This window comes from Lactuca serriola, chromosome 5, assembly GCF_051521515.1.
Source record: "Lactuca serriola cultivar US96UC23 chromosome 5, Lser_US96UC23_V15, whole genome shotgun sequence".
Classification (NCBI taxonomy): domain Eukaryota; kingdom Viridiplantae; phylum Streptophyta; class Magnoliopsida; order Asterales; family Asteraceae; genus Lactuca; species Lactuca serriola.
In genome coordinates this window covers 258,838,697-258,850,822 of record NC_136412.1, presented here as the reverse complement: position 1 = coordinate 258,850,822, position 12,126 = coordinate 258,838,697, and the positions used below count along the sequence as shown (strand labels likewise).

Genomic DNA, 12,126 nt, shown 5'->3' with positions numbered 1-12,126 from the left:
AAATCTTACAATTCGAACTATGAAGAGGGATATTGTAATCATAATCGAATTCGAGGATGCAATTTAAATAATCTCTATCTCCTTAAAATCTCTCTTAGTGAAAGCGTTTCCTCACAATCATTTTCATGAAGGAGAGAAACCTTATGACACTTTGATTTTGTGGTGTATGTGTTCCTATCCATGTGAATTTGCCATAACCATAATCGAAAGATAATGTTTGTGACAAATTCAAACTCTTATGCACAGAACTTGTTCATTCTTAATCTCTTACCATCAAGGGTCCCACCATTGCTTCCAAGTTATCTAGCAGCTCACCTATGCCAGTCAATGTACTTTCATTGAACAAGGTGCTTGCCTTATGCAGTCTATTGAGAACTCATAGAACTCATATGCATAATCACTCAACAGGATTGGCATAGAAATAGAATTTTGTCAACACAATAGGTTACAAACCTTAAGTCGTGTGCTAGTGTTTAATAGGTTTACTCTTGATTAATTCTTGATTTTTTTCAAGATCTTCAGACTCCCACTGACCTCTTGATATATTAGATTCTCTTATCAAGAAACATTTCTTGATAAACTAATATCCAAGAGTTAGTGTGTGTCTATATCAAGACAAAAACATTACACACATTTGGTCTTAGTTGGTCCTTGTCTTCTCCAAGACATCACAACTTACCAATTTCAAACGTGCAAGAGTAAGAAAAACAATTTTCTACTTCACATTTGATGAGTGTGTGTTACTCAATTCACAATCTTGGAGTACGATTCTAAGACTTGATTTTGGAACAAAGTATGACCCATCCTTTTGATTTAACCATTTCAACAATTTTCGATTCCTCTTCTTAGCCATACTAGTACACTAAGATGTCCTTAGAGGATCAATTGTGATATGGTTCTTAATCATTAAGATGATCATAAAACCCGATACAAAAGTACTCTCCCTTCTTCTTAGATTGGAGAAACTTTTATCTTTCTGCCTAATTGATTCTTCTTATTCGTTCTGCCATTCATTGAAACTTTTCAATGATTCAAAATTACACTTAATCTTGTAAGTATAACCACAATTACTAGACCTTTTGGTAAATTATGACGAATAGTCTTATTGTTATTTGTGGTCAACTTGACTAGTGCACAACATTGTGTTCTAGTCCTTTAGTCCTTCACTTCACTCACATACTTGTGTGCTCAAGGAATTAGTCTTAATTTCCTAAGTACCAAGATTTTCATACATCACATAATTCAAATCATATGATTCCAAGTTTCTGTCCAATTGAAACTTGGCTAATGGGAATCTTTCCTTACATAGAAAATTTTGACACTACCATAAATAACATAACTAAGAATCACATCCATTTATAGAAATACACAAACATCAATTTTCACAACGATTTCATTGCAAAGATATAAGACAAATCAAAATTTATTTTATTCATAAAAGCAACAGAAAACATGTCCTTACAATGCAAAATCAACTGAAAAACTATGTAATCAAATATTCCTAACAACTCTATCATAACTTTCTAAGCTCAAAATCTGATCTTCGAATCCCTGCGATTGTGATCCATTTCTTTGTGATCAGACTCATCTTGCTCTTCCATCAAGCTTCCTCTCTTTTCTTTGATCCTGCAAAACATTCAAATGTAATCTTATCACATTATGTATTAAGAATCAATGAATAGGAACTCAATGGAGACAGATAGTGGATATTACCTGAAGTAGAGCCATACTTCTTGACTCTCCCATCTCTTAGATTCTTTAGGTCCTCTGGGCAGCTTCGTATCCAACGCCCCTTCTCTTGGCAGCAGAAACAGGTGGCTTCTCTTGGAGCGACCACAGAAACATGGTTGGTTGAACTACCAAAAAAATATGCTCCATTACTTTGCCAAATCATTTCTGATTCAACCGCAGTAAGCATGTAAGTTAGGTCAATGAGGGTTGCGTCAAGATCCATCATATAATACTCTCTTATGAACTTATCATATGATTTAGGGAGTGATTGAAAAACCCAGTCTACAGCCAACTTCTTTGGAAAAGATGCACCCAACATTGTCAACCTATCGATGTGTGATTTCATCCCTAGGACATGAGCACACACGGATTTTCCATCTTCATGTTTCATTGCCAACAGGGCTTGAGTGATTTTGAACTTTTCAATTCTTCGATCTTGTGGGTTTGGGAGAACAACATGAGGAGGTGGAGGAAGTGAAACCAAGCTAGTCCACAATGCAGGGATCGATCTTTCACCTTCATTGTGTAACAGACTTTCACTTTGAGCAGGAAAACCTTTTCCATGGGATTCGGAAAGACCATGGTTAGATTCAAACATCTACAAAACAAGAGAAAAATCAAGTTAGTTGATTGATTGAGTCCTTAATAAAACACCCAAATGAGATATTAAGGCTAGGACCCAACACAATACTCTACAACTTGGGAGAGGGATGTCGTAACCTAAATTACAGAACATTTGAAGGTAAGTGAATGACGATTCACTAATTTTCCACCATGAAAAACAAAAAAGAGATTAAGTTTTAAATGTATTGAAAAACTCCGAGATCCTTTGAGATTCATTGAACTTTTCAATGGCAAGGATCACAAAACATGGTGTGAATAACCACGCAAACTTACATGGTGCCCTGAATGTTACAGTCACCTATTCGATGTGCCCGTTAACCATACATGCTCCACTGAACCATGACAAACATCGAGTCACCCTTTGCTACCTTTGCTTAGAACCCATTTAGTGTGTCGGTTAACCACATACGCTCCACTAACGTCTTCGCAAGGGTACAAAGTGTAATTTCACGGAATTGTATCAAATTCACTTTTGCCTAAATTAACTAAGATTAGGAATTTTGTAAAAACATTTAGTTATTTTATACTTCATTATACTTTTAATGGAAAGGGTTTGCCCTATCCTACCCATTCGGCTAACGACCCTCCACCAATCAAGGAAGCGGTGGGCGAGAGTGGACACCCATTAAATGACCATTTTATAGGCCATAAACTTATACCCCTCTTATAGATCGGCTTCGTGAATGAGGCTAACTAACGGTAAGACTAGCAGTTTAAGTTATATATATATATATATATATATATATATATATATATATATATATATATATATATATATATATAATATTAGACTTTTAATGTTATATATATTATAAGGGTGTATTTTACACTTTTAAAATACTAGGTGGTTTAATTTAATAAATTACACTTTTAATTAAATATAAACCATATGATTATGGATTTATTAATTCTCTTTTAATTATACTTTTAATTAACTTAATAAAACCATAAGGGGTGTAATTTGAACTTTTCAAAAACTAGGGTTTTAATCAAATTTAAAATTTCTAAAATTTAAAACTTTTTAATTTAAAATTTTAAATATTAAAACTTTGATTTAATAATTATCTCAAAATTAAACAATTAATTTGAATTATCAAATCTTGAAGGATTGTCTATTAAATTAAACAATTAATTTAACCTAATCCTTTAAATCTCCTAAAATTCGAAAATTGGGATGGGATAATTCAAAAGATCTTTAATTATCTATTTAAACAATTAAGGGATAATTTCAAGATATGGCATTATCCAAATCCATAAAATTTGGGAATCTTATCATGGGGACAAGGCAAATTTCGAAATCCAAGAGTTAGACAACCCTAATTTCGAAATCTTGGTGGCTAAGGAAAAAGGGTTTGGGAAACCCTAATACAATTCGAAAACTAGGGTTTTGTAACCCTAATTTCGAAAATCCAAGCCATAGGGTTTATTAACCATAAACCCTAAATTTTCAAATTCATAAATTTGTATTAAAACTAATTGAAAACAAAAACCAATGGCTCTGATACCACTTATGGGTTTTATACAAACAATCCTATGTGTGCATGCAACCCTAGATAGGGATCTATGCTTTCACTATTAGTCATACAACATTATGAACAAAAAAGAAACCTAGCATGCATATACTATTTTTGAAATTGACATAGGAGAATAGAATACATATCTTTTGTTGTTATATAGTAATAACAATTAATACCTTGAGTTTCCTTAACTCTTGAAAGCAAGTACCACAAGTATAGTACATCTAATGGCTCACAAACACACTTTGAGAGGATGAATATGAGAGAGAGGAGGAAAGGTACTAAGCTCCAAAATCCGGACCTAGTAGGGTTTTCCCAAGGAGTTGGTCGAATTCTAGTGCCTTAGGGTGCTACTTATACTTGAGGCTAGCTAGGGTTTCAAGGTGGAAACTCTAATCCCTTAGCTTAGGGCCTAAGCAAGTCCATGGACTCCTTTCCTTAAGCCCTTGGACGAAAACTCCTAGATCCTTCTAGGATTTTCGTTCAAGCCTGAATAAAGGTGATCCAATAGCCCAAAGTCTCAACTATCAAATAATTACAAAACAACCCCTGTACTTTTAATTAATTCCTTTAATCCCAAAATTAATTCATAATTAATTTCTAATTAAATACTAATTAATAATATGATTCCAAATTAATATATTATTCATATAATATATTAAAAATTCATATTGATAACCCAATTTATTACTCTTAACAATAAACCAGCCTCTCTCCTCAAAAGGACCATGCTCACAATCGGGTCAAGTACATACCAAAATAGTTATGGACTTAGACACTAATCCAACACCAACATCGACATAAGGCAACTGCTGTCGAAGCCTTTAAAATGGGATTAAAGAAGGATTCTCCCATCTACGAAGATTTGGTAATGACCCCATGCTGGAGATTGAACAAAGTTAGGAGCGGGGCATTAAGATTCATCAGACTCAAAGAAGACAAGGAGATCCAAAAAAGGAACAACCCACCAAGATCTTATGATCACCTTAATAGGAAGGTTGACTCCTCGGCCCAAAGATCCTATTAGTTAAATCCTTACTCCAAACCCGACCTTCACAAGGTTAATGCCCTTGAAGATGAGGTGGAGGAAGAGGATTTCCCTAAAATTATTGACTATTGTTTTTATGTGGAAATTTCAGGTGTAATCTTTGCCAATGCAGGATCTTAGAGACAAAGCCAGGTGGCCAAGGAAAGGAGAAAAATCCACTTCTTGGAAGGACAAGTCCAAATGGTGTGCATATCAAAGAAATCATTGGGAAAAGAAAGGAAAAATCCAAGGAAAAAGAACAGGATCCTCAGAAGACCCTCGAAAGACCAAGATTCCTCCCAAGCTTATGAGGTATATTGAATATTGTTGGTAATTGTTGCAAGAACTTAAAGCCGTTTAATGATTTGATGAAAGAGCTTATTTGAATCAAATCAATTAAATGAAGTTTTATTTGAAGAACATGTTTTGAATAAAATATTTTTTTGGTCAACTTGGATATTAGAGTTTATTAGTATCTAAATTACCAACCTAGATAGAACACAATCATATTCATTTTGCATCTTTCAACATAATACAAGTATCAGAATCAGAATCGGAAATGTATTTCTTGTATTAAATTATGTTAACAATCTTGTTTATTTATGAAGTTTTAGTGCAAATACAATGCCCCATTTTAATATTATTTGTATTATGTGTGAAAATATGGCAAGATAAGAAGTCTTGTATTCCTGTGGACCAACCCTGCTTACTCTATACTATCTTTAGTATAAGAAATAGCAGTGATTTGAGCTTTATTAATATTATTTTATCCCATTATTTGATGGTTTGACAGCCAAAAAAATTGGCGCCGTTGCCGGGGATTCGATAGTACTAATTGTTTATGCCAAGATCTTTTCGCACAGGTACACCTATACCGGTTGATTTGGAGATAGAGAAATCTGCTAAACAAAGAAGGAAGCAAGCCAGACTTTTAAAGAAACAACAACAATCCAGAGCTTCTTCATCAAATCCATCAACCACATCCTCTCCAACATCCAAAAGTATCACCCCACCATCTTCACGTACTCCTACCATGGCAGACAACCATGGAGGAAATCAAAATCCTCCACATCCACCACCTGAACAAACCTTTAGACAATGGGCCACTCAAGATGTCACCCAACAACCTTTGTGCATAAATTATCCTGCAGCAATCAACTTTGAACTCAAGTCTGGACTCATCCATTTGTTACCCTCATTCTGTGGTCTTGAGAATGAAGACCCACATAAATTCCTTAAGGAATTTCATGTTGTTTGTGTGGGTATGAAGCCGCATGAAGTTACAGAAGATCAAATCAAGTTAAGGGCATTCCCTTTTTCTTTACAAGATTCAGCCAAGGAGTGGTTATATGACTTACCACCGGGGTCAGTCACAACATGGAATGAACTTGCAAGGATGTTTCTGGATAAATATTTTCCAGAAATGAGAGCTTCAGCTTTACGCAGAGAGATAATTGGTATCAAGCAACAAAAGAGAGAAGCCTTGCATACTTATTGGGAACGGTTCAACAAATTGTTCTCAAGATGTTGACAACATGGGATTACAGAATATCAGTTGTTGCAGTATTTTTGTGAAGGAATGATATCTTGAGATAGGAGATTACTCAATGCATCAAGTGGTGGATCTATAGCTGATAAGACTCCAATAGAAATCAGAGTTCTTATCAAGAACATGGCAGAAGAGTCTAAGCATACAGTCCAAGAAGAAGAATGGTACAGTGATGCACCAAGAGGAGTGAAAGAAATTTCTACCCCAAAAATTGAAAGTCAAATTTCTGAGTTGACTAAGGTAGTAATGATGCTTGCAAAGGACAAGGGCGTGCAACCACCAACAGTTAGACCTTGTGGTATTTGTACACAAGTTGGACATCCCACTGATATGTGCCCAATGTTACAAGAATATGTAGAGCCAGTTCAAGCTACAGGATTTTCAAGTCAACAACAAGGGAACTTCCAACCAAGAAGTAATCCAAATTGGCATCAACCTAATGCCAATTTTCAGCCAAGACCACCACCTTATCAACCTAGACCCCCATTTCAAAATCAAATGCATCACCAAAAAAGTTATCAACCACATTTCCAGCCAACTCAACCCCCTCATCAATCTCAATTCCAACCTCAAAACATGCATCAAGGAAGTAGTACAAGCGGACCAGGAATGTCTTTGGAAGACATTGTTAAGAGTTTAGCCACAAGTACTCAAACATTTCAAAATGAGACCAAGGAGAGCATCAAGACTTTGGAGCAAAAAATGACTCAACTCGCCACTTCTGTGAGTAAATTGGAGTCACAAGGCAAACTACTCGCGCAAACCGAGAAGAATCCAAAACATAGTGCATGTGCCATCACTTTGAGGAATGGAAAAGAATATGAAGGTCCTAAAATGATTGAAGAAGAAGAAGAGATGGAGCTAGAGAAAGAAGATGAAAAGTCAAAAACACCCTCAAAGCAAGTTCCTACTGAAGCAAAAGTCACTCCTCCTCCATTTCCTTCAAGATTAAACAAGTCAAAGCGTGAAAGGGAAGACAATGAAATCATGGAGATGTTCAGGAAGGTTGAGGTAAATATTCCTCTTATTGATGCCATCAAACAAGTCCCTCGGTATGCTAAATTCCTTAAGGAATTATGTACATCCAAGAAAAAGTTGAAATGGAATGAAACTGTTAAAGTAGGAGAAAATGTGTCTGCAGTGTTACAAAAAAGACTACCTCAAAAATGTAAGGATCCCGGTGTTTTCACGGTTCCTTGCAAATTAGGTAACCTTCATGTTCCACGAGCTATGCTAGACCTTGGAGCTTCTATCAATGTTTTGCCATATTCCATCTTTAAAACTTTAAATATTGACACATTGAAGAAGACCAGGGTAATCATTCAATTGGCCGATAGATCTTTAGTACATCCCAAAGGTGTGCTAAAAGATATGTTAGTCCAAGTGAATGAACTAGTGTTTCCAGCAGATTTTTATGTCCTTGACATGGATGATGATGACTCACCAAATTTGAGTTCAATTCTCCTAGGAAGACCCTTTTTGAAAACAGCCAGGACGAAAATTGATGTTTATGATGGTACATTGTCCATGGAATTTGATGGGAGGTGATAAATTTCAATATTTATGATGATATGAGATATCCAAGTGATATTTCATCTTTGAATTTTGTGGATGTCATTGAACCATTGACAGAGGAGTGTTTTGATTTGTCTAATCTTGATGTGTTGGCTCTCATTTTAGACAGGAATCTTCAAAAGGAAAGAGTGGAAAAACTTTCCAATCAATTTACAATTGATAAAGAGATTATGGAGGTCGTATCTTGCATGGATGAGAAGAAGAAAATGAGGTTTGATGTTCCAAAGCTGAAAATACCAATGTCTAATGAGAAACTTGTTCCTTCTATTGTGCAGACACCGGAATTGGAGCTCAAAACTTTACCCGAGCATCTCAAGTACGCATACCTTGGAGACAAAGAAACTTTGCCAGTGATCATCTCCACCAAGTTGTCAACAAAAGAAGAGGAAGAGCTTGTCACCACTTTGAAAGAGTATAAGGAAGCTATTGGGTGGACTATAGCCGACATCAAAGGGCTAAGTCCTTCGCTTTGCATGCACAAAATCCATATGGAAGAAGATTACAAGCCTTCCCGAGAAGCTCAAAGGCGTTTGAATCCTCCAATGATGGAGGTTGTGAAAAAGGAGATTTTAAAGTTATTGAATACGGGGATGATTTACCATATATCAGATAGCAAGTGGGTAAGTCTGGTCCAAGTTTTGCCCAAGAAGACAGGTATTACCGTTACAAAGAATGACCAAGGTGAGTTAGTCCACACCCGTGTGCAAAACGGGTGGAGAGTTTGCATTGATTATAGAAGACTCAATTCCTCAACCTGAAAAGACCATTTCCCACTTCCCTTCATTGATCAAATGTTGGAAAGGTTAGCGGGAAAAACACATTATTGTTGCTTGGATGGGTATTCCGGTTTCCATAAAATACCCGTTGCACCCGAGGACCAAGAAAAAACTACTTTCACATGTCCCTTCGGAACATTTGCATATAGGCAAATGCCTTTTGGACTTTGCAATGCTCCAGCCACTTTTCAAAGGTGCATGGTAAGTATTTTTTCGGAATATTCTGAGGAAATCACTGAAGTTTTTATGGACGACTTCACAGTTAATGGTAATTCTTTTCATGAGTGTTTGGGTAATTTGAAAAAGATTTTGCAAAGATGTATTGAGACCAATCTTGTTTTGAATTATGAAAAGTGTCACTTTATGGTTGACAAAGGTCTCATATTAGGTCATATTGTGTCTTCTAAGGGTCTAGAAGTAGACAAAGCAAAAATAGATGTCATAAAATCTTTACCTTATCCCACTTGTGTTCGTGAGGTACGCTCATTTCTTGGTCATGCAAGATTTTATAGAAGGTTTATCAAAGATTTTTCCAAGATATCTCATCCTATGTGTGAGCTCTTACAAAAAGATGCAGAATTCGAATTTTCCAAAGAATGCAAGCAAGCTTTTGATCAGTTGAAAGAGTTGTTGATAACAACACCAATACTTCAATCACCGGATTGGAGTTTGCGTTTTGAAATCATGTGTGATGCCAGCAATCATGCAGTTGGTGCAGTGTTAGGGCTAAGAAAAGACTGTGTTCCTAATGTCATTTACTATGCCTCAAAAACACTTGATAGTGCACAAGCCAATTATTCAACAACTGAAAAAGAATTGCTATCTATTGTCTTTGCTTTAGACAAATTTCGTCAATACCTGCTAGGTTCTAAAGTCATTGTTTATTCTGATCATGCAGCTATTAGGTATCTACTTGCAAAGAAGGATTCGAAGCCTAGACTCATTCGATGGGTATTACTCTTGCAAGAGTTTGACATTGAAATCAAAGACAAGAGCGAAAAGTCAAATCTTGTAGCTGATCATCTTAGCAGGATTGTTTCTCCCGATGAATCAATTCCCATTCATGATGCATTTCCTGATGAGAACCTATTTTCAGCAAAAGTTGCCCTGTGGTATGCCGATATTGTGAATTACATCGTCACAAATCAGTTTCCACCAGATTTGACTCGATGGCATATAGACAAGATCAAAAAAGAAGCCAAGAGGTATGTTTGGGATGAGCCATATTTGTGGAAATATTGTGCTGACCAAATGATTAGACGATGTGTGGATCAATATGAGGTACCTTTTATCTTAACATTTTGTCACTCTTATGCTTGTGGAGGACATTTTGGTCCTCAAAGGACTGCAAGAAAAGTTTTAGAGAGTGGATTTTATTGGCCAAGTATTTTCCATGACTCTTATCTCTTTTGTTCAAGCTGTGATAAATGTCAACGGATGGGCTCTTTAAGCTCAAAGAATCAAACGCCCCTAAATCCCATAATAGTTTGTGAAATTTTTGATGTTTGGGGCATTGATTTTATGGGACCTTTTCCATCATCTTCGGGTTTTATTTATATTCTTTTGGCTGTAGACTAGGTTTCCAAGTGGATGGAAGCAAAGGCTACCCGTACTAACAATTCAAAAGTTGTGATAGATTTCTTGAAGGCTAACATTTTTTACAAATTTAGTGTTCCAAAGGCCTTGATCAGTGATCGTGGTACACATTTTTGCAATCGTATGCTCGGGAGTGTTTTGAAGAAATATGGTGTCACTCATAAAGTTTCCACAACATACCACCCACAAACAAATGGACAAGCTGAGGTGAGCAATTGACAAATCAAGGGAATTATGGAGAAAACCGTGAATACAACAAGGAAAGATTGGAGTACACGCCTTGATGATGCTTTGTGGGCATACCGCACTGCATACAAAACTCCAATTGGAATGTCTCCATACTGTATTGTTTTTGGAAAGCCGTGTCGATTACCCGTTGAGTTGGAACATAGGGCCTATTGGGCAATCAAGCAGTTCAACATGGATTTAAGTGAATCGGGAAAGACGAGGAAGCTGGACATACAAGAACTTGAGGAAATCCGTAATGAAGCGTATGGGAATGAGGTTCTTTATAAGGAAAAGACCAAAGCATTTCATGAAAATATGATTACACGCAAGGTATTTCACAAAGGTCAAAAGGTACTACTTTACCATTCGCATTTTAAATTGATTCCTGGTAAATTAAGGTCCCGTTGGGTGGGACCATTTGTTGTCACTAATGTTTTTGAGCATGGTGCAATAGAAATCACATGCAAGAAAACCGGGAAGATTTTTAAGGTAAATGGTCACCGTTTGAAGCCTTATTATGAAGGATTTCAAGTAAAGAATGAAGAGGTGGAGGAAGTAATGGATCCAAAGTATCAAGATTGACAAATAGTTGGGGTCCAAGTCGAGCCAACGACATTAAAAAGGGGCGGCTAACTTGGAGGCAACCCGGGGGTATTTTTGTCATTTCGTATATTTTCATTGTATTTTCTTTGTTTTCAAACTTCCAAGTTGTTTTTCATGCTAAAACAGGGTTAAAAATCATTTTTCGGGCAGTAGTGGTTTAGCGGGTTGCAATTTGAAAAAGTGAAAAAATCAAATTTTTTTGGCCTTCTCAGAGGTTTACACGGCCGTGTAAACTTATGCCTATAGTTTCCACGGGCCGTGTAAACGACCAAACACGGTATATTAGATTCAGGAGTTTACGCTGCCATGTAAATGCTCCCCTTTATGTTACACGGGCCGTGTAAACGTAAATACAGAGCTGGACGATTTTAAGGCTAAAACTCGATTTTTTTAACTCATTCTTTTCACATAACCTGCGATTCCTCTCCTCCCAACTGCCCCCCCCCCCTTCGAAAAAACCCTTCAAAATACTCAATCTTCCTCAATTTTGCATCAAAAATCACGCTCCAAGGTATGGATTTTTTCTCTTTTCTTCATCTTCTTTATCTTCCACCTGTATTCTACCCTTTTCATGGTCGATTTTGGGATTTTTGAGCAAAACCCTAGAATTTTTGAACTTCAAAATCTCGACCTAATGTTTGAAATTTCTTGTAGGATAAGCTTGGGGATAGCTTGGGGAAGCATTGGATATCCTCTAACCACCATTTTCAAGCACAAATTGATATAATTGTTCCAAACTCTTACTTTATGCATTTAGATAGAACCATATTCCTTTTTGGGTGATTTTTGGTGAAACTTGCTAGTTCTTGTGCTTCAATTGTCCTAAATTGTGTGCAATGCTTTGTTGATTCATTTGGGTAATGGCTTCCCAGGGTAAAAGACCTAGAATTGGAACTTCAC

At 36.3% G+C, this 12,126-nt stretch overlaps 1 protein-coding gene across 1 annotated transcript; it reads left to right on the top strand.

The window, feature by feature from the left end:
* The first annotated feature begins 10,629 nt into the window (after nucleotides 1-10,629).
* On the top strand, nucleotides 10,630-11,205 carry LOC145050412 (uncharacterized). The gene has a single exon (XM_078998669.1). The coding sequence runs from the start codon at nucleotides 10,630-10,632 to the stop codon at nucleotides 11,203-11,205; it is 576 nt and encodes a 191-aa protein (XP_078854795.1).
* The last annotated feature ends 921 nt before the right edge of the window (nucleotides 11,206-12,126 follow it).